The sequence below is a fragment of the Bos grunniens genome, chromosome 21, assembly GCF_055505025.1.
Source record: "Bos grunniens cultivar Pamir isolate PY7600 chromosome 21, Bosgru_T2T1.0, whole genome shotgun sequence".
In the NCBI taxonomy this organism is placed as follows: domain Eukaryota; kingdom Metazoa; phylum Chordata; class Mammalia; order Artiodactyla; family Bovidae; genus Bos; species Bos grunniens.
Genome location: NC_141185.1, coordinates 50,373,000 through 50,396,394, shown reverse-complemented (window position 1 = coordinate 50,396,394; position 23,395 = coordinate 50,373,000). Strand labels below are relative to the sequence as shown.

Sequence of the window (23,395 nt, the reverse complement as noted above, 5' to 3'; positions counted from 1 at the left end):
TTGTGAAGCTTTAGGGAGAAGAAGTACTGAACCGCAAGTCCTTGAGTGTTTGGTCAGGCACAGTCCACTCTAATTTACATCCCAAGAAGCCAAATTTCCCTAGGCACTTGTCACTGGAGGGTCCAGAGGTGGGCATGAAACATGGCTGCCCTTGTGGACTTTTCTTCTAACTTCAACTTGACCACTGGTGCTTATTGGCATCTCCAATTCAGAAAGCCTGGTGGACTGTTTATGACGGCTAACCTCAAGAAATGTCCAAGAGAAGGTATTTTTGAAATGAACTCCAGACACAATGAACTTTCTAGAAGCCACTTGCCACAGATAAATTTTCCTCATACAATTTGAGAAGAAAACAAAACAAAACACCAAATCTCCACCACAGAAGAAGATAGTCAGCATCTGTAATTACTTGGAATGAAGATCAAAATGACAACTCAAATGAGAGCTCAAATCCCACCAGTCAGAAGACAGAAAAATGTGCTTTATGCAGAGTACATAATGTGAAATGCCAGGCTGGATGAAGCACAAGATGGAATCAAGATTGCTGTGAGAAATATCAATAACCTCAGATATGCAGATGACACTAACCTAATGACAAAAAGCAAAGAGGAACTAAGTCTCTTGATGAAGATGAAAGAGGAGAGTGAAAAAGCTGGCTTAAAACTCAACATCCAAAACACTAAGATCATGGCATCTGATCCCATCACTTCATGGCAAATAGAGGCGGAAAAATAGAAATAGTGACAGACTTTATTTTCTTGGCTCCAAAATCACTGAAGATGGTGGCTGCAGCCATGAGATTAAAAGACACTAGCTCCTTGGAAGAAAAGCTATGATAAAACTAGACAGCGTATTAAAAAGCAGAGACATTGCTTTGCTGACAAAGGTCCTGTTAGGTAGTTAGAATGGGATAAAGGAGTCCAGAATGGTGGTGGCCAAAAGACAAAGAAGGAAAAAGCCCACGAAAATAGTGCAAAGGAAGGTCCAGGGAGTGGAGTGAGGACCTCAGGTAAAACAGTCTTCCTGGCTAGCCCAGTTTACACAGGGCAGGCTCAGGGGAAGGAGAAAAAACATACAAAAAGAGGAGCCAAAATTGACCCGGGGGCCTCTCTTCTCTTCTTGTCTTTTGGGTCAGCCCGCCCTCATGCCTCAAGGATGTATTTTCCTTTGCTTGCCAAATAAAACTGAGCTGTAACACTGATCTGTCCGTCGCTTCAATTTTTTGCTGCAGCAAGACAGAACCGAGGAAATTACGAACTCCCCCTACAGTCCGGATAGTCAAAGCTATGGTTTTTCCAGTAGTCATGTAGTGATGTGAGAGATGAACCTGGCTTGCTGCCGTTCATGGGGTCCCAAAGAGAAGGAAATGGCAACCCACTCCAGTGTTCTTGCCTGGAGAATCCCAGGGATGGCGGAGCCTGGTGGGCTGCTGTCTCTGGGGTCACACAGAGTGGGACACATCTGAGGTGACTTAGCAGCAGCAGCAGCAGAGTCGTATATGACTGAGGGACTGAAAAACAACAGAGGGAATCCCTCTTGGCTCATTAACTTTAAGGTAAAGTCGGACACGACTGAAGTGACTTAGCAGCAGCAGCAGCAGCAGTGTAGTAATATCAAACCTTATTTTAATCAAATAAATCTCCATTCTATTTATCCGGTTCCAAATAACCATCCAAAGATTTTTTTACATTTATTTAGTTAAGGCAAATCATTTTTTAAAAGAATCTGCCTCAGTGAAATGTGCTTAGTTGCTCAGTCCTGTCTGACTCTTTGCAACCCCAGGGACTGTAGCTCTCCAGGCTCCTCTGTCCATGGGATTCTCTAGGCAAGAATACTGGAGTAGGTTGCCCTGTCCTCTTCCAGTCATTGAAATAATAGCTACATTTTCCTTCCAAATTTTTTTCTGCTGTTATTCTTAATTGTTCTTATTAGCATCTGTAAGAGACATCGAGGGGAAGATCATAATGGCGTTTCCCAAACCAGCTTTTCTTGTTTTCAGGTTAACTTAACTTTGGTTAGATAGGTACAGGAAAAAAGAGTTGTTTACAATGAGAGCATTCTGGATTTCATAATTTGTTAGTTTCTTTAATTTTAGAAGTATCCATCACTTGGGCACTAATAAATTATAAAAGGACCTCTTATAGGCCTAACTCAAACAAACACACAACAGAACACCTTAGGAATGTCAGATAGAACATTCACATCTCAAAAACACATGGAAATGTAAGTTTCCCCCAGGAGGTCTTTGTTTAAAGTTACCAAGCCAGCTTCCTGCCTGCCCCTTCCCCACATCATCTTAATTAATTACATAGGCAAAAAAAAAAAAAAAAAAGAACTTTCTGGGGGGGGAAATATTTTTTACATGTGATCATCTTTAACTTCCACTTAAGTAAATTCTTGTCATAATTACAGGTTGACCAAGTCCCCTAGGATTTTCCCTAGGGGACTCTGAGAAGGAACTTTAGAGGAAGCACTTCCATTCTAGCTTAAGCAGTTAGCGTCAGAAGTCTGTGCTCACAAATCAGAGTAATCAAGCCAAACCAAACCACACTAACGGGAAGTCACCAAAAACAAAGCAAATGCCTAAGAGATGCCCAGAAATTCAAAGCACAAATGGCAAGCCTGCCCCAGACGTGACTTCTAAGTCCCACAAGCCTGGGACACTTCTCCAAAGCAACGCCTTACAAACAGGCAGAAACCTCAAACTGGAACTCCATCAGTCCCCAAAACAGAAAACATCAAGAGGCCTTGAGGTGCACCTCGGGGGATTTACCAAAATGCTGGTGGGTGTCACAACACACCAGACGCCCTCCTCCTGATCCTCCAATATTTAGTGTTTCTCTGAGTGGAAGGTCAGGCTGGCACGGACAAGAGAATAAAAAAGTGTCCTCAAGGCCTAAGAGACCTTGGCAGCTGCAAAGGGCAACCTCTCTCCCATTCTCTGCCATAGCCTGGAGTTCCACAGTCGAGCCACAGGGTCGGGTTGAAGAAGGAATTCACAGGGCCTGGACTCCATCTTAGGCCTGTTCATGCTGATCATGCTCAGCCACCTTTCCAATGGACTCTGAACTCTGTGTTTAGTGCCCATGAAAACAACAACAGAAGGATAAGACCCCCTGTCTGGAGGTCTTATGACCTTGAAGATCATATCTAGGTTACTCATCGCCTAAGAGAAAACATACACTAATCACCCCTTCTCCAGACAGGCTATAAATTTTTCTGTATCTATCAGAGTGTAACCTCGGGTTTATTGATTACTGGTTAATTGTTTGACTGTTTGAGCACATGAGCACATAGCACATGAATGATGGGGTTATTGGTTTGTATTTTCCTTGGTTTATGTAAGTCTCAAGGAATTTGGAGTGGTGGGTTCAGACACGTACACATGGAGTATAAAAGATTTTCACAAATGCTGGTCGGGGTCCTTGGCTAAGGGGAGACTCTGCCTTGGGCCCGCCGGTGTAATAAACTGTGCTCCACTATCTGCATTGTCCTTCTGAGTGAGTTTGTTTCCCGGAACACGTGGCTACAGCAGGGTGTGATCAGGCACAGCCCTACAGCAGGAGGTCTGTGGCCTCAGAGAATTCCCTTAATTCTCTGCTCTCCCAAAGGAGGCTGGCACTGTTAGCAGAAGCACACTGATTGAAACTGCCAACATGTCCCAGATGCCTCCATCATCTCCCTTACACTCTGCCCAACTCCCAAAGGACCCAGTTTTCTCCTCCATCACCCAGAGGAGGAGTGTCCACCGGAACTTGCTCAAATATAGGCACAACAAGACACAGTTTTCTGTATCTTCAAACAAATAGGGCAGCGCAGGCACCAGACCATTCATAACTTTTGTACTAAACAAGCCTGACATGTTCAGTTCAGTTCAGTCGCTCAGTCGTGTTCGACTCTTTGCGACCCCATGAATCGCAGCACGCCAGGCCTCCCTGTCCATCACCAACTCCCAGAGTTCACTCAGACTCACGTCCATCGAGTCAGTGATGCCATCCAGCCATCTCATCCTCTGTTGTCCCCTTCTCCTCCTGCCCCCAATCCCTCCTAGCATCAGAGTCTTCCAATGAGTCAACTCTTCGCATGAGGTGGCCAAAGTACTGGAGTTTCAGCTTTAGCATCAGTCCTTCCAAAGAATGCCCAGGACTGATCTCCTTTAGAATGGACTGGTTGGATCTCCTTGCAGTCCAAGGGATTCTCAAGAGTCTTCTCCAACACCACAGTTCAGAAGCATCAATTCTTCAGCACTCAGCTTTCTTCACAGTCCAACTCTCACATCACACATGACCACAGGAAAAACCATAGCCTTGACTAGACGGACCTTTGCTGGCAAAGTAATGTCTCTGCTTTTGAATATGCTACTTAGGTTGGTCATAACTTTCCTTCCAAGGAGTAAGCGTCTTTTAATTTCATGGCTGTAGTCACCATCTGCAGTGATTTTGGAGCCCCCCAAAATTAAGTCTGACACTGTTTCCACTGTTTCCCCATCTATTTCCCATTAGGGGTATATTATTGACATTATGGACCTATTACAAAATAGAATGCAGAACTCTGAACTGACTTTCAAAGAAAACAGGAGGCTTCAAAGATAAACCCTAGAATACAGATCCACTGAGAAGGGGTATTCTGCCCTTTGTTCATTGTTGTAGTCCCTGAACTGAGAAGAGGGCCTGGCACACGGCAGACACTTGCTGACCACAGCACAGGATTATAGCCCAGGGTCCTGCCTGGACCTCCCACCCTGGACACATGCCATCCCTTCTGCCTTTAGGGGAAATGTCTGAGAATCAGTGCTTTGTGTGTTATCTCACTTCATTCTCCCAACCACCCCCATGGTCTTGTGTGATGAATACCTCCCTGCATGGGTTCACTGACAATCTGAACTGCTTGCCATATTTGAGGGTGTCCCTCTCCTGTGAGTTGTGGTGAGCAACTAGGCCTCACCCTAATAAGAAACTTAACGGCCAGATAAGTATTTGACCAGCTGCACAAGAGGGGCCTGCACACACACCTAAGGAGCAGCTGGAACACACCAGGTCAGGTCAGATTTCCTTCTGATCTGCAGGAGCATCCAGTGCGTGCTTCCAATGGCCACGAGTGCCTGGACCAGCTGCCCTGGCTGTGCCCTGGCTGCTCAGCTCCCCCCATCCTGATCTAAGCCTATTCCCAGGCTGGCCCCTCCCTAGTAGCTCTCCAAGCTACCCTGCATCCTTCTAGTACAGTTGTTCTCTGCTTGAAGTGAAGTGAAGTGAAAGTCGCTCAGTCATGTCTGACTCTTTGTGACCCCATGGACTGTATAGCCCGCCAGGCTCCTGTGTTCATGTAATTCTCCAGCAAAAATACTGGAGTGGGTAGCCGTTCCCTTCTCCAGGGGATATTCCCGGCCCAGGGATTGAACCCAGGTCTCCCACATTGCTGGCAGATTCTTTACCATCTGGGCCACCAGGGAAGCCTAAGAATACAGTAGTGGGTAGCCTATCCCTTCTCCAGGGGATCTTCCTGACCCAGGAATTGAACTGGAGTCTCCTGCACTGCAGGCGGATTCTTTACCAGCTGAGCTTTGCCAGAAATGTTCTCTGCAGGGTGTAATCCAAAGCCCTTACGACTAAAAGCAGGAGATATGATCTCCGTTTTCTGGACAAGCAAACTGAGGCTTGGAGTAGCATTGACTGGGCACAGGACTATTGTGTGCCAGGCTGAGATCTGGTCTCAGTTCAGGGTTGGGGAGCACGTGGACATTAAGGGAAAGGCCCTGTGATGATCAAGAGGAACTGGAAGAAATTCTCAGTGGCTGGAGGAAGATGAGGAGGCTGGAGAGGTAGAAAGGGGTCTGAGCTTGCAGGGCTTTGGAGATGACATTTTGCAGTTTGTTTTTCGTCCTCAGGTTACAAAGAAGCTGTCAAAGGTGTCTCAGTTTGAGTTCAGCCCAAGCAGACATTGAGGGAAAGAATGGAAATGGAGAAACCAGCTAGAAGCTAATGGCAGGACTGCAGGTGAGGGGACGGATGGCCTTTCACTGGCACCCTTCTGGGAGCCGCCCTTCACTTCTTTGTCTCTGACCCTCACACCAGCCCTGGAAGGGTTATTATAATCTCCAGTCTACAGATCAGGAACTAGGACCTCAGTGGGGCTAGAACTCAGGACCTCCCAGCCCCGCAACCACTGAATGGGGCCAGGCCCCCAGCCTCTGCCCACCAGGTCTTGCCCTCAGCACCTGGAAACAGAGGCCAGTGGTTTTACCAGGAGACACAGCACATCCCCTGAACTCAGGGTGCTGGGCCAGGCTAGAGTTTGCCTTTCCCTCCATGTTTCAGCAAAGCTATTCAAACCCTCTTATCCCCCAGAAGGAAAAGCACATGCTCTTTCCATGAAGAGGAGAAACTGTGCCCTGAGTGAGTAAGCTTCTTGGCCATGGTGCCCATGGCAGACTGGGCAGGAAGCGGGCAGCGTTCCTACCACTGCTGGAACCAGACCGCCTGGATTCTCACCTTCAGAGACAGCGGGCCTTCGGATAGGGCAGGGCGCAGGGGAACAGGGCAGGGTGTGAGCATGAACATAGGAAGCAGGTAAAAATGGAGAATCCTGTCCCTGAATAGAAAGTCTTTTCTCCATTGGGCGGGTCCCCTGGTGGCTCAGACGGTAAAGCATCTGTCTATCAATGTGGGAGACCTGGGTTCGATCCCTGGGTTGGGAAGATTCCCTGGAGAAGGAAATGGCAATCCACTCCAGTTCTCTTGCCTAGAGAATCCCATGGACGGAGGAGCCTGGTGCAGGCTACTGTCCATGGGGTTGCACAGAGTCGGACACGACTGAGCGATTTCACTTCACTTAAGAGGGTGGAGAAGGTGAGAGGGAAGGCTGCTGCTGCTGCTGCTAAGTCGCTTCAGTCATGTCTGACTCTGTGCGACCCCATAGACGGCAGCCCACTAGGCTCCTCTGTCCCTGGGATTCTCCAGGCAAGAATACTGGAGTGGGTTGCCATTTTTCTCCAATGCATGAAAGTGAAAAGTGAAAGTGAAGTCGTTCAGTTGTGCCCGACTCTTAGCGACCCCATGGACTGGAGCCTACCAGGCTCCTCCATCCATGGGATTTTCCAGGCAAGAGTACTGGAGTGGGGTTCCATTGTCTTCTCCAGAGAGGGAAGGCTACCAGGTGTGAAAAGAGCAGGCAGCCCTTCCAATCCCCTTACTCTACCAGCAAACAGGTCTGAGTCAGAGGTGACCCAGGTGAGCTTAGTGAGGCAGGACCACTGTCAATGGTCCTTTCCAGACATCCCAGATTTCCCTTGATGCCTCCAGGGTTAGGTGGCAGGAAGGGATCCCATCCCTGTGTCGTAGTTCATTCTGTCAGAGAACTTACAGGTGTTTCAAAAGCCAAAGTCAGCCCTGTGCACTGGTTCCCCTGGCTCAGCTGAGACCTGATTTTCCTCCCATCTTTTCCTCATTTGCTGAGAATCCCCTGAGAATAGGTTAGGGGGGCGTGAGCAGAGAATGGGAAGAGAGAAGCACCCACTCAGCTCCAAGCACTCTCCTCTGTTGCTGTTGCTGCTAAGTCGCTTCAGTTGTGTCCGACTCTGTGCGACTCCATAGATGGCAGCCCACCAGGCTCCCCCGTCCCTGGGATTCTCCAGGCAAGAACACTGGAGTGGGTTGCCATTTCCTTCTCCAATGCATGAAAGTGAAAAGTGAAAGTGAGGTCGCTTAGTTGTGTCCGACCCTCAGCGACCCCATGGACTGCAGCCTTCAAGGCTCCTCCATCCATGGGATTCTCCAGGCAGAAGTACTGGAGTGGGGTGCCATTGCCTTCTCCAAGCACCCTCCTCTTAGAGACAACAAAACTCAGCGACACCAGAGCTCCTGAGACTTCAAAGGGACCTAGAAATACAGATATTCTTTGAAATTAAAACACTGTGCAGTTAAACACGTAAGGAAAACATATCATCAATTCTGTAACTGTCTGACACACACAGAAAATACTGTGAAGGGAGACCAAACACAGGTACCGGCCACCTTGAGTACAAACAGGATAGCAGTCACTGATTCGAAGCAAATCAAGCTTGCCTGTGCTGATGTCCAGAGTTGGGCCAGGGCCTTCTGGGTCCTCTGTGAGGGAGATGATGAAGGGCACAGGTAGCTGGTAGGGATTGAATGTGCCATGTGACAGGCCTTCTGATGAGCCCTTCACATGCTTTCATTCATTTAACTGATACAAATTAGGGATTAAACCCATTGCACAGATGGGGAAACTGAGGTTCTGATGAGCAACTTGCCCAAAATCATCCAACTCTGAAATGTCTGCCAGAAGTCCAGAGCCCTCTGGTAACTGAGTGTCCATCTCCCCTCCACCTCCTCTGTCCTTCTGGCACCTCTTCCTTCCTTCCTCTGTCCCAGCCATGACCCTTCCAGCTCACTGTCTTCCAGTCCACATGCCTGGCGTTGGGCAGGCAGGGCTCAGCCACATCCAGGCTGTGCTCTGACGGGGGCACCATGTCCAGGCTCACAGACTAGAGTGGAGGAGGGGCTGCTGGGAGACTCAGGCAAAGCTCTTCTTTCCAGGTGGGGGAACAGAGGCCCAGAGAGGGCACAGGCCGTACCCAGGGTCACACAGCTGGAAGCCCCATGCCTCTCGTGCCCAAGTCCTCCCTTGTGCCATCAAATGGACCCAAAGTTGTCATTTAACCTTAGGTAGAATCAAGGGTGACTTTGGGGATGTTGGTGGGGGAGCAACTGAGGTACAGACAGCATGACACCCCAACTCCCTCCCCCCGGTGCCCTGCCCCCACCCCGGAAGTGCCCATGGGGAGGCCAGCAGGCTCCAGGACTCCATTGACAATTGGGACTCAAGGAGCTCTGTGAGTCCAGGAAGGTTCTCAGGTTTGCTCTGTGTTTCTTTTTCCAGACTTACCTTGTCCCAGGGTTTATTATCAGCAAAGGTGACAAGACCCCTGATGGCAGGAAGCTGGCTGGGGCTCAGGGTGCTGGCCCTTCAGCCCTGGGGGCCTCTCAGCAAATAGTCCCTTGGAAACAGCTGTCCCTGAGGAGGGGGTAGGCTGAGAGGGGCCTCACTCCCCCGACACTGGACCCTGGAGGAGTCCGTGTGTGAGCAGGACTGCAGCTCTGGCTGGCGGGACTGTCATAGGCAGGTGACCTGGGCAATTCTATGCTCTCCAGGGTCCCTGCCACTCTGGCCACGTGTCCCTGTCACAGCCCTGAAACCCCTTCAGGCCCCTGTTCTCCTGTCTCAGTTCCAGTCCAGGCTTCCATGGAGCCTCCCATGGAGGAGGCTCCACGGGAAGGTTGGCTCCATGTCTGCATCCCTTCTGGGTCAGAAGACACCTACTGTGCTGCCTCAGGGCCCCTGGGCCCCTGGGATCCCCCCAGTCATCTCCACTCTGCCCTCCCACCCCAATCTCGGGTACATCCTCAGGGTCGTCCCCTCCCAGGAGTCCTGCAGGGGCCTCCTCTTTCAGCTCCTGCCCTTAAAAGGGGGGTGATCATCCATCTATCCCCACCCCCTCCCTGGGATGCCCTGGAAGTCTCCCCATCAGCACCAGACACAGCATCCTTGTTCATTTCCAATCCCTTCTTCCCAGCTTGGAAGCTGCTAACCAGTCTCCCAGGCCAGGAAAATCCACACAGGTAGGCCTACTCCTAGATCTTTTCAGACTCCCACCTAGATGGCAGCTTTGGACCTTAAGAGCCAAATAGTATGTTAATTTATTCTGTCGTCCTCCATGATGCTCCGCCTTGGAGTCATGCTGAGTCAAGGTCTCCCTCCAGTGGAGAAGGATCACATGTTAAAGCAGAATTTGGGGAGGAGACTGAACAACAGCTCCCACTTCCCATGTCATCTCATCCCCACGGCCTTGCTCTCACCCCAGGGCTCCTCCCTGTTCACCCCTGAAGCTGCCCTCCTCCGGGTGGGGCTGTGTCCCCTCAGATGGCAGCTCCCTCTAGTGATGCTGCAGGGAGGGCAGGCTGGGACATGTGTATCTTCAGGTTGCTGTAGAAGAAGCCCATGGCCCTGAAGGGATGTCCTGGGTCCCAGAGACCTGAGATTTGGTCCTGGGCTCCCACCCTCAGGCCCTGCTGACATGTAGGCTGTAGAGCAAAGTGCTCAGACCCACAATGTTGGCATTTTCATGTGGGGTCCCACTTCCCAGTCGTGCCACCTTATGTAAGGCACTTGATTTCTCCAGCCTTGGTTTTATCATTTGTAAAATGAGGTTAGCAGTACAATCCACAGTCCCTTTTCTGAAATACTTAGAGTCAGAATAAAGATAAGGCCTAGAATTGAGAATTTTTCAGCCCCAGACAAGCAACCTGGTACACATCTACTCTATATGATGTAACACCAAAAGCTGTTTGTAATCAAATACATTAATATTTTTGCAACTTCACTTTTGAACTTTCACACTAAGTGAAATAAAGACCACTAATTATCTCATGTCTTTTTAGGTCAAATTCTGTTACCAAATGAATTGTTTTTATGCTTTCCAATTTTCAGAGCCTTAAAGGTTTGGGATGTCAGATAAGGGCCATCCTACTCTGTGTTCCTGTAGATAATGACCCAGTGCAAAGGACAAAAATATGTTCATAGTTTGAGGCCAGACCCAACCTAGCTGTAAGATAAGACAAGTCTCCTAACAAGGCCAAGGGTGATGGGTGGGAAGAACCATTCTGGAGCGGCTGTGCTGTTACCCGAGTGTCTGAGCCATTGGTTCCAACTCCACAGATCCCGAGCCTCAGCCGTCACAGGACCCTGAGCCTTTTCCAGATGTCTGACTTAATCTGCCTCTGAAGCTGGATCTTTCTCCAGTGACCACTCTCATACTAGCGAAGGTGACCTGCATGAACATCGCAAACTCCACGTAATCGTCCTGAGGCCTGGACTTCTGGGCCATCATGGGCTACTTCCTCCGAACACTGCAGCTGCTCTCCACCTGCGTGGCCATCTCACTAGTGGGCAGCCTGGACAGCTGGACGGTGCCCACAAGTACCTGGTCCTTTGTTATCTTGTGCTTCTGTTGCCTGATGACCCTCATCATCCTCATAATCGAGTCACTGGCACTACAGTACCGCTTCTCCTTCTCTTGGGGGGACTTTCTCCTCTGCCATGCCTGCTACCTCGCCCTCTTCTGCCTCTTGGTCTCCATCATTTACCCCACTACCTATGTCCAGTTTTTGCCTTGCAACCCTTCCCGGGACCGCGCCATCGCTGCTACTGCATTCTGCTTCATTTCCACTGTGTCTTATGCCACCGAAGCAATCTGGATCTTGGGCTGGCCCCAGACAGGTGATTTCACTGGCTATACAGGCAGCTTGCCATTCCTCCTCAAGATGCTAGAGACACTGGTGGCCTGTGTCATCTTACCCTTCATCAGCAATCCCTCCCTGTACATGGACCATCCATTGCTGGTGTCGTGCGTGGCCGTGTACTCCATCTGCTTCATCCTGGGGATCGTGACCATCCTGTTGAACCTGGCTAACTATGAGAACTGGCTGCCCATCTCCTCCTCCATGTTCCATCTGGTGCTGAGCCTGCTGTCTGTCCTTCTCTACATTGGTGCTCTGGTCCTCTGGCCACTCTACCAATTTGATGAAAAGTTTGGTGGGCAGCCCGAGAGGTCCAGGGATGTGAGCTGTCAACATAGACTTACCAACTATGTATGCGTCTGGGACCAGCGACTGGCCGTGGCCATCCTGACAGCCATCAACCTGCTGATTTACGTGGCCGACCTGGTGTACTGGGCCCACCATGTTTCTGTAGGGACTGAGGACCAGCCCGGGGACTCCTGACCACCTCTGCTCACAGGAGGTATCTTTACCAAGCTCTGACATCCTCTTCCTGGCTCCCTCTCTCCCTCCTCACACCCTCCCTCATTCATCTTGCTCTCCTTTCTATTTCCTTCCCTTCTGCTCTGTTTTGTCTCCTTCCTGTTTTGTGTGGTTGCCCACACCTTGTTTTGTCTCTTTCTCATTTTTTCTGTATTTTCTACTCTTTGGCCCTTTTCTGGTCATCATTGGTTTTCCCATCTCCTGTGTCCTGACCACCTCTCCCCATTTTCCTTCTTCTGATCCATCAGGACCTGAGACCCCTTCCTTCTCTGTCCACCGCCCCCTCCCGCCTCCTGAGGTGCTGACTCCACAGCACACAGCCCTCTGTGCAGCTGTTCACATCCTGGGCCTCATTGCCAAAGCGTGCCTGTCCCCCTGGTGGAGCCTTAGTTAGTGTGTGGGGTGGTTTTGAGATGTGGTTGGTAGCTAAGGATCAGGCCTCACTTCGTCCTCGTGGAGGTGGTGGTATAGTGTACCTGTCCTTTAAGTTAAAAAAAAAAATCTCTGGAGATCAATAATTTCCCTTGGGTGGGTGTGCTAATGCAGAGACTTGGATCCCTAGGCCCCCCTTGGTGCTCCATCCCATCTGAGATTGGCTCCAGAATTTTTTCTGGCTTACTAAAACCCATTGCTTACAGACCATGTGGACAAAAAATATTGTGAGTCATTTCTTAAACGATGAATGCTGCTGGCCATCAAGCCTTCAGCCACTGCAGCAGCCCCCAGTGGGGTCAGCCTGAGGGGAATTCACGATGGAGAAAAGGCACTGGCTTTAGCTCATTACGATGCATAAGAAAGGAATGATTCTAATGCCCTCAGACTCCTGCACCTTCTGGCCCTGAGAAAAAGACTAAACTCATTACCTTGAGATTTCTGCTTTTGTGCTTAGTGATAATCCTTTGATATTTGACTACATGTTTCTTTTTTTTTCCCCCAGCAAAAACTCCCATGTATCGTGCCCCCTCCTCACCTCTTTGGAACAGTTCCACAGAGCCATCTGTGACGTGCCTCCCAAGCTATAGTCTTTAGTGAGGTCTCCAAACAGAATGTAACTTACAACTTAGATTGTGAGGTTTTTTTTTCTTCAGTCATATGTTTTTGGTGACTGATGAAGGAACCTAGAGCAGATTTCTCCTGAACTCTATGAAGGACTGGAGGTTGGGTACCTCTTGTGCCCATCTGCCTCCTCAGAGAGTCCAGATGAATATGGGGGAGGTTATCGCATCTCCTATTATTGGGCAATGATGCAAAGTTTGATTTGGCGCTATTAAACTCTTTCCTGGAAGGGTAGGTTTTCCTCGACACTCAGTTTCAAGAAACAGCATCTGGGTTATTCTAAGGTGAAATACACTAGGAAGATTTTGCTCAGTGGAAACACACTGAGTGATATGAAATGAAATCCATATTTTAATGGCAAGAGGAGAAAAGTTTAAACATAAAATTATTCTTTCCCTGTTTGGGTCTCCTCCCTCCCATTATTGCAAATTGAGAATCTGCATTAATCACACCTTCTAAGTAGATTGACAGCCATGTGGCTCAGACGGTAAAGAATCTGCCTGCAATGTGTGAGATCTGGATTTGATCCCTGGATCGTGAAGATCCCCTGGAGAAGAGCATGGCAACCCACTCCAGTATTCTTGACTGGAGAATTCCATGAACAGAGGAGCCTGGCAGGCTACAGTCCATGGGGTTGCAAAGAGTTGTACAGGACTCAGTGACTAACACTTTCACTTTCTTAAGGAGATAAAATTCCTTCTTTACCATATCAAGGATCACAACTTTTGGGGAGATAAACTTCCTTCCTCTTCTCCTAAGGAGTCACAATGACCTGTACTCACTGCACACTTTATTGAGTTGATCCGGATTGTGTAAAGTGTCGGTAATACCTCACTTGACAAATAACCCTTTGTCATAAAAGCTTACATAACTGTGCTTCGACCTCATGGGTGGAACAATCTCAGAATGTTGTGAAATACTGTCTCCTAGGTTATAATCCCCAGACTGGCTCAAATAAAAAAGTTTCCACTTGTTTCTTAGACTGATGATTAATTTTTTCATCATAGTGGTTTATTCTCAGTTGAAAGACATGGAAAAGTGCTTACAGAATTATATTTACAAGTTCTTGCTTAATTGGAATTTAAAGGAAATATTGCCCCCAAATGGCCAAATTTTATTTACTGGACACTGCAAAACTAATTAGCTTTGCATGTGCAGCTAGAAAACCAGCTTGATAAACTCTCTCTTTAGAATTCTGACCTTAAAGGAACAAAAGTCATTTAGAGGCACCTTGCATTTTTCTTCCTGTGTCTTTGATTTATAAATATAACAGACCTTCTAAGGTTTTTCCTCCCTGTGTTTTAAGAGTCTCTACCATCAGAAGGAACATGTATGGCAGCCAGTTGAATAGATTAGAATTTTAAGGAGTTTTTTTGATCTGGCTATGCAACTTTCCTAGCTCATAAGTGGCCTTTGTCACCTTAACCTTCGTTGAGTCTGCCTATACAACGAAGGCCCTTTACTTTCTCAGACTATTTTGGGGAGGAAGCTTTCTAGATCTTGTGAAGGCTGTATCCTTTACACCTTCTTGTGGGGCACCTCAAGCAGTGGCCAGATGATGAACCCTTTAAATTGAGAAAACTTCTAAATTGGTATATTTTCAGAGAGTCTCAGTATAAACAGTTCTTCTCTTGGTATCTGAGGAAAGACAAACAAATTAGAAGGTTGATTAAAATATTTTAGGCTCATCTAAGAACTCCTTTACTTTAAAACAAACAAGGAAAAAATACAGTTTGGAAAGCTTTATTTGTGGTCCTGGCTTCCCTTCAATGGGGTTTACAGATGTTAATACACTAGATGAACTATTAGTTAGATTGATTAACAAGGGAATAAGAAGAAGCTGCGGCAAAATCTAGACATTTCCCAACAAGTTGGAAATTTAAAGGGACTAAACTCAAAAAGATAAGATCTTCATTGTTGTTTAGTAGCTAAGTCTTGTCCAGATCTTTTGCAACCCCATGGACTGTAGTCCGACAGGGTCCTCTGCCCATGGAATTCTCCAGGCAAGAGTACTGGAGTGGGTTGCCATTTCCTTCTTCTGGGGATCTTCCCAACCCAGGGACCAAACCAGCGTCTCCTGTATCTCCTGCATTAGCAGGTGTATTCTTTACCACTGAGCCACCAGGGAAGCCCAAAGAAATCTTTAGATGGCTATTAAGAAATGGGATAAAGAAAACTGATGCCGGTGGGATTAAACAAAAGATTTGATACAACATGATCTAAGACTAGATGGACCAAATAGAGACCCTGTTTGTTCCCAACGTTAAAAAGCCCCAAACAAATCTGCTCTTTTTACCCCATTTTAAAAATAGATATAGAATTAATGCTTTTGAACTGTGGTGTTGGAGAAGACTCTTGAGAGTCCCTGGGACTGCAAGGAGATCCAACCAGTCCATCCTAAAGGAGATCAGTCCTGGGTGTTCACTGGAGGGACTGATGTTGAAGCTGAAACTCCAATACTTTGGCCACCTGATGGAGAGCTGACTCATTTGAAAAGACCCTGATGCTGGGAAAGATTGAGGGCCAGAAGAGAAGGGGACGACAGAGGGTGATACGGTTGGATGGCATCACCAACTCAATGTACATGGGTTTGGGTAGACTCTGGGAGTTGGTGATGAACAGGGAGGCCTTGCATGCTGCGGTCCATGGGTTTGCAAAGAGTCAGACATGACTGAGTGACTGAACTGAACTGAACTGAAAAATAGATAAATAAATATGCCTAATTTAAAGCTGGAAGAAAATTGCATTTGAGATACTTGATCAGGAAACGCTTAGGACAACAGACAACAGGGCAACTAATCAAGTTAAAAGATTAACAAAAGGACCTTTCTTGAACTCTTCCAGTTGGTGATGGCTTATTAATTCCGTGTTCCCCATTAGGACCTCCTGTCGTAAAACAACTCATGCAAATGGTTACTCTGATGTCTGGCCAGGATGGGTGGTTTCAGTCAGTGTGCTTCCCCTAACACATCAATGGGTTAGAAAGCTCCCCTGGAGGAGGAAATGGCAACCCACTCCAGTATTCTTGCAGAGATATTCCCATGGACAGAGAAGCCTGGTGGGCTACAGTCTATGGGGTTGCCATGGGAATAACACAACTGAGAGACTGAGCATGCATGCATGCAAGCTATGGGTTAGCATAAATTTATGAAGAGGCTTGGGTCACATATGCATATTCATGAAGGGGCTTGAGCAGGAGAGAGTTCAGTATAGAATTGGAGCAGGGGTTGTCAGAGTCCAAGCTTTAGTTCATTGAAGTTAGGAGGGTCAGAGGGTTCTTGTGTCCTTTGGTTCAACCCCTCACTGGGGACTTCAAATGGGGTAAAATGTCCAGGGATAAAAAGGGAAGCTTCTAGGACTTCTTTAAGACCAAGGCTTATTAATGGGCTCTTAAAGGAAACTAAAGTTAAAGGTATGAAAATCAACAACACTGAGATGAAAGTTTACATAAATTGGTATATTTAAATGGCCATTATATAAGATGGTTATATGTCCTTTGCCTAATTATATTGTGAGAATCTAATTATTCCCAAGATATAATTATGTCTCACTGGGCACTGCTTCCCCTGCCTGGTATTACAAGACAGAGTATACACATCTGTCCCTCAGACAGGTATTATGGCAAGTATGGCCACAATACTTGCCCTTGAAAAGGAATTAATGATCTTAAGGGGACAAAAGAATGCAGGAACAACCAACTCAAGACAAGTAACTCATGAAAAAGAAGTAACAATAGCAAAGAAAGAATTAGTTATAACGACTTCTCTTTCATTTCAATGGTAAATATTAGCCTGAAGAATTTTTGAGCTGTTTTGTAGAATTCAACCCTTTTCTCACCCCCAGTGCTCAAGCATTAAATCAACTGGTGATTTTTCAGTTGCTAAGTCGTGTCTGACTCTTGGTGGCCCTAGGAACTGCAGTCAGGCCTCCCTGTCCTTCACTGTCTCCTGGAGTTTGCTCAAAGTCATGTTCATTGAGGTGGTGATGCCATCCAACCATCTCATTCTCTGTCACCCCCATTCTCCTCCTGCCCTCGATCTTTCCCATCATCAGGGTCTTTTCCAATGAGTTGGCTCTTCACATCAGGTGGCCAAAGTATTGGAGTTTCAGCTTCAGTATCAGTCTTTCCAGTGAATATTCAGGACTGATTTCCTTTAGGATTGACTGATTTGATCACCTCGCTGCCCAAGGGACTCTCAAGAATCTTCTCTAGCATTATAATTTGAAAGCATCAATTCTTCTGTGTTCAGCCTTCTTTATGGTCCAACTCGCACATCTGTACATGACTACTGGAAAAAACCATAGCTTTGACTATATGGATCTTTGTGAGCAAAATGGTGTCTCTGCTTTTTAATACGTGGACCCAAGGAATAATGATCTTGGTCTTCTCTGACCCTCCTAACTTCAATGAACTAAAGCTTGGACTCTGACAACCCCTGCTCCAATTCTATATTGAACTCTCTCCTGCTTAAGCCCCTTCATGAATATGCATATGTAACCCAAGCCTCTTCATAAATTTATGCTAACCCATAGCTTGCATGCATGCATGCTGTCTCTCAGTTGTGTTATTCCCATGGCAACCCCATGGACTGTAGCCCACCAGGCTTCTCTGTCCATGGGACTATCTCTGCAAGAATACTGGAGTGGGTTGCCAGTTCCTCCCCCAGGGGATCTTCCTAACCCAGCGATGTGTTAGGGGAAGCACACTGACTGACACTGCCCATCCTGGCCAGACATCAGAGTAACCATTTACATGAGTTGTTTTACGACAGGAGGTCCTAATGGGGAACACGGAATTAATAAGCCATCACCAACTGGAAGAGTTCAAGAAAGGTCAAAAAGTGACACCACGTGTCCAAAACCAACCACCTCCCAGAATCCTTCTTGCTGGCATCCATTTTGGTTGAACAAGATGGAACCACCAGGAAGGACTCTGAGTCAGAATGATTGGCTAAAGACAACTCAGAAACGAATCCCATTACCATAAAACCTGAGACCATGAACCATGTGGCAAAGCAGTTCTCCTGGGTTCCCTTACCCTACTGCTCTCTGCTTGGGCACACCTTCCCAATAAATTTCTTGCTTTGTCAGCACATGTGTCTCCTTGGACAATTCAATTCCAAGGGTTAGACAAGAGCCCAATTTTGGGCCCTGGAAGGGGTCCCCCTTCCTGGAGCAAATGGAGACTAACATCCTGACCACTTGGGGAACTCAGGGACCAGCTTGCCCACCAATGGGCCAGACTCAGCGGCCACAACTAAAACCCTTTTGTCCCTGGTCTCCTCCTGATGTGGACAAATGGCCAAAGTGTCCCGACCAGATAAGAAACAAAAGACTTTATGGACCTCTCTCCCCTTCCGTCTCTCTTTCCTCTCCTTAACCCTTCCTATTCCACCCTTTTTTTCTAGTCCCACCTTCCTGGATGCAGGAATCTGGTCAAAGTGCCTCAGCCTGAGCTGAGAATTGGAGACCAATCACCTTCTCCTGGCATAGAACTTGAATTCTGCTTCTGTTCTGAATTCTGGTTCTGTTCTGATCTGGTCTGATTTTTGGCAGGGCCAAGTTCCAGTCCTCCCTTCCCTGGAGGCCCAAGGTAAAGTCCATAACACCTGGGTATCTGCAGGTAGCAGAAGAAATTTGTAAGACCATCCTTTTTGCTCTCCTCTCCCACCTCTTCATCCCTCTTCTTTCAACCTGGCTTATTTTCATTTACTCTGTTAGTACTTGGATCTGAAGTTCTGTGTCTCTATAGGAGCTTTCCTGAGAGACTGAAATCTTGTGTTTAAGCGAGCATCTGATTAGGACTGCCAGGTCTATGTGAGTGTTTTATATTCTGTGTTCTGTATTGTGATTTGTAATGGCCATTTTGCTTTGTGTGGCCACCATTTTGTGTAGACCTGGCACCATTTTGCTAGAACTTGATTTTTTTTCCCTGTGCCTTGAGACCTGGGCCCTCAGTAAACACTCAGTAAACATTTAGATCATCTTTAACTCTTGAGACTGAGGGAAAATGGGAAGAAGTCTTCAAAAATTTTATTTGTTCTTTTATTTATAAGCTAATGAATTTTATATTGTAGGATGGCAGAGTAGAAGGATGTATGCTCATCTTCTCCTGCAAGAACTCCAAAATTGCAACTTGCTGCTGAACAACCATCTATAGGAGAATGTTGGATCCCACAAAAAAAAGATACCCCACATCCGAGGGCAAAGAAGAAGCCTGAACAAGATGGTAAGAGGGGGGAGATTGCCTTTAGAATCAAACCCCATACCCGCCAGAGACACTCAGAGAGCGAAAACAAAACCTTGAATACACCAGGACCCAGAGACCCCACAAGAGTCTGAGCCAGACCTGCCTTTGAGTGTTTGAATGTCTCCTGTGGAGGCATGGATCAGCAGTGGCCACATGGGGACAGGGGCTCTGCCTTCATCAGACCTGGGAAGCACTATGTGTGGCATAAATCCTCTTGGAGGAGGCCATAATTAGCTCCACCATAGAGCCACTGAGCAGACGACCCAAAAACTGGAGAACAAATATATCAAAGAAGTTCTTGCACTGTTACAAAGGTTCTGGGGCTCACAACAGATTCCCCAACCTGGGGGATCCGGCCAAGGGATGGTGAACCCCCAGGGAACTTGACTTTGGAGGCCAATGGGATTTGATTACAGAACTTCCACAGGACAAGGGAAACAGACTCTTGAAGGGCACAAACAAAACCTTGTATGCACCAGGACCCAGGAGGAAGAAGCACTGACCCCACAAGAGACTGAGCCAGACTTGCCTATGAGTGTCCAGGAGTCTCCTGTGGAGTTGTGGGTCAACAATGGCTTGCTGTGGGGTCAGAAGCACTGAATACCGCAGTCCTGTGAGCCGTGGGGTGTGCTGGCATAAGTCTTTTTGCAGGAGGTCGCCATTACCACCATTCAGTTCATTTTAGTCTCTCAGTTGTGTCCAACTCTTTGCGACCCCATGGATTGCAGCACTCCAGGCCTCCCTTCCATCACCAACTGCCAGAGTTTACTCAAACTCATGTCCATTGAGTTTGTGATGACATCCAAACATCTCATCCTCTGTCATCCCCTTCTCCTCCCACCTTCAATCTTTCCCAGCATCAAGGTCTTTTCAAATGAGTCAGCTCTTCACATCAGGTGGCCAAAGTATTGGAGTTTCAGCTTCTACATCAGTCCTTCCAATGAATATTCAGGACTGATTTCCTTCAGGATGGACTGGTTGGATCTCCTTGCAGTCCAAGGGACTCTCAAGAGTCTTCTCCAACACCACAGTTCAAAAGCATTAATTCTTTAGTGCTCAGCTTTCTTCATAGTCCAACTCTCATATCCATATGTGACTACTGGAAAAACCATAGCCTTGACTAGACTGACTTTTGTTGGCAAAGTAATGTCTCTTCTTTTTAATATGCTGTCTAGTTTGATCATAACTTTTCCTCCAAGGAGTAAGTGTCTTTTTGTTTCATGGCTGCAGTCACCATCTTCAGTGATTTTGGAGCCCCAAAAAATAAAGTCTGCCACTATTTCCACTGTTTCTCCATCTATTTGCCATGAACCGATGGGACTAGATGCTATGATCTTTGTTTTCTGAATGTTGAGCTTTAAGCCAACTTTTTCACTCTCCTCTTTCACTTTCATCAAGAGGCTCTTTAGTTCTTCTTCACTTTCTGCATGCATAAGCATGGTATCATCTGCATATCTGAGGTTATTGATATTTCTCCCGGCAATCTTGATTCCAGCTTGTGCTTCTTCCAGCCTAGCGTTTCTCATGATGTACTCTGCATATAAGTTAAATAAGCAGGGTGACAATATACAGCCTTGACAAACTCCTTTTCCTATTTGGAACCAGTCTGTTGGACTGGAACAGGTGAATTTAATTCAGATGACCATGACATCTACTACTGTGGGAAAGAATCCCTTAGAAGAAATGGAGTAGCCCTCATAGTCAACAAAAGAGTCCAAAATGCAGTACTTGGATGCAATCTCAAAAATGACAGAATGATCTCTGTTCATTTCCAAGGCAAACCATAAAATATCACAGTAATCCAAGTCTATGTCCCAACCACTAATGCCAAAGAAGCTAAGGGGTTCCATGAAAACCTACAAGACCTTCTAGAACTAACACCCAAAAAAGATGTCCTTTTAATCACAGGGAACTGGCATGTAAAAGGAAGCCAAAAGATACCTGGAGTAACAGGCAAATTTGGCCTTGGAGTACAAAATGAAGCAGGGCAAAGGTTAACAGACTTTTACCAAGAGAATGCACCAGTCACAGCAAAAACACTCTCTTCTAACAACACAAGAGAAGACTCTACACATGGACATCACCAGACAGTCAATATCAAAATCAGGTTGATTATTTTCTTTGCAGTCAAAGTTGGAGAAGCTCTATACTGTCAGCAAAAACAAGACCAGGAGTGGACTGTGGCTCAGATCATGAACTCCTTATTGCCAAATTCAGACTTAAATTGAGGAAAGTAGGTAGAACCATTAGACCATTCAGGTATGACCTAAATCAAATCTCTTATGACTATACAGTGAAAGTGAAAAATAGATTCAAGGGATTCGATCTGATAGACAGAGTGCCTGAAGAACTAGGACGGAGGTTTGTAACATTGTACAGAAGGCTGTGATCAAAATTATCCCCAAGAAAAAGAAATGCAAAAAGGCAAAATGGTTGAGGAGGCTTTACAAATAGCTGAGAAAAGAAGAGAAGCAGAAGGCAAAGGAGAAAAGAAAAAATATATTCATCTGAATGCAGAATTCCAAAGAATAGCAGGAGAGATAAGAAAGCCTTCCTCAGTGATCAATGCAAAGAAATAGAGGAAAACAACAGAATGGGAATGACTAGAGATCTCTTCAAGAAAATTAGAGATACCAAGGGAAAATTTCATGCAAAGATGGGCTCGATAAAGGACAGAAATGGTATGGACTTAACAGAAGCAGAAGATATTAAGAAGAGGGGGCAAGAATACACAGAAGAACTGTACAAAAAAGATCTTCATGACCCAGATAATCACGAAGGTGTGATCACTCACACTCACCTAGAGCTGGACATCCTGGAATGTGAAGTCAGATGGGCCTTAAGAAGCATCACTACGAACAAAGCTAGTGGAGGTGATGGAATTCCAGTTGAGCTATTTCAAATCCTAAAAGATAATGCTGTGAAAGTGCTGCACTCAATATGCCAGCAAATTTGGAAAACTCAGCCACAGGACTGGAAAGGGCCAATTTTCATTCCAATCCCAAAGAAAGGTAATGCTAAAGAATGTTCAAACTACTGCACAATTGCACTCATCTCACATGCTAGTAAAGTAATGCTCAAAATTCTCCAAGCCAGGCTTCAGCAATATGTGAACCGTGAACTTCCAGATGTTCAAGCTGGTTTTAGAAAAGGCAGAGGAACCAGAGATCAAATTGCCAACATCTGCTGGATCATGGAAAAAGCCAGAGAGTTCCAGAAAAACATCTATTTCTGCTTTATTGACTATGCCAAAGCCTTTGACTGTGTGGATCACAACAAACTGTGGAAAATTCTGAAAGAGATGGGAATACCAGACCACCTGACCTGCCTCTTGAGAAACCTGTATGCAGATCAGGAAGCAACAGTTAGAACTGGACATGGAACAACAGACTGGTTCCAAACAGGAAAAGGAGTACGTCAAGGCTGTATATTGTCACCCTGCTTATTTAACTTCTCTGCAGAGTACATCATGAGAAACGCTGGGCTGGAGGAAGCACAAGCTGGAATCAAGATTGCCGGGAGAAATATCAATAACTTCAGATATGCAGATGACACCACCCTTATGGCAGAAAGTGAAGAGGAACTAAAAGGCCTCTTGATGAAAGTGAAAGAGGAGAGTGAAAAAGTTGGCTTAAAGCTCAACATTCAGAAAACGAAGATCATGGCATCCGGTCCCATCACTTCATGGGAAATAGATGGGGAAACAGTGGCTGACTTTATTTTTCTAGGCTCCAAAATCACTGTGGATATGATTGCAGCCATGAAATTAAAAGACACTTGCTCCTTGGAAGGAAAGTTATGACCAACCTAGACAGCATATTCAAAAGTAGAGACGTTACTTTGCCAACAAAGGTTCATCTAGTCAAGGCTATGGTTTTTCCAGTGGTCATGTATGGATGTGAGAGTTGGATTATAAAGAAAGCTGAGCGCTGAAGAATTGATGCTTTTGAACTGTGGTGTTGGAGAAGACTCTTGAGAGTCCCTTGGACTGCAAGGAGATCCAGCCAGTCCATCCTAAAGAAGATCAGTCCTGGGTGTTCATTGGAGGGACTGATGTTGAAGCTGAAACTCCAGTACTTTGGCCACCTGATGCGGAGAGCTGACTCATTTGAAAAGACCCTGATGCTGGGAAAGATTAAGGGCCTGAGGAGAGGGGGACAACAGAGGATGATATGGTTGGATGGCATCACCGACACAATGGACATGGGTTTGGGTGGGCTCCGGGAGTTAGTGATGGACAGAGAGGCCTGGA

At 46.6% G+C, this 23,395-nt stretch overlaps 1 protein-coding gene across 1 annotated transcript; it reads left to right on the top strand.

Moving 5' to 3' along the window:
- Positions 1-10,904: 10,904 nt before the first annotated feature.
- Positions 10,905-11,798, top strand: LOC147349692 (myeloid-associated differentiation marker-like). Its single transcript, XM_086364632.1, has one exon. It carries the CDS (start codon positions 10,905-10,907, stop codon positions 11,796-11,798), a length of 894 nt encoding a protein of 297 aa, XP_086220758.1.
- The last annotated feature ends 11,597 nt before the right edge of the window (positions 11,799-23,395 follow it).

Excerpts from the sequence above, each read along its gene's own strand:
- LOC147349692 (XM_086364632.1), top strand. The coding sequence starts at position 10,905 with ATGGGCTACTTCCTCCGAACACTGCAGCTGCTCTCCACCTGCGTGGCC.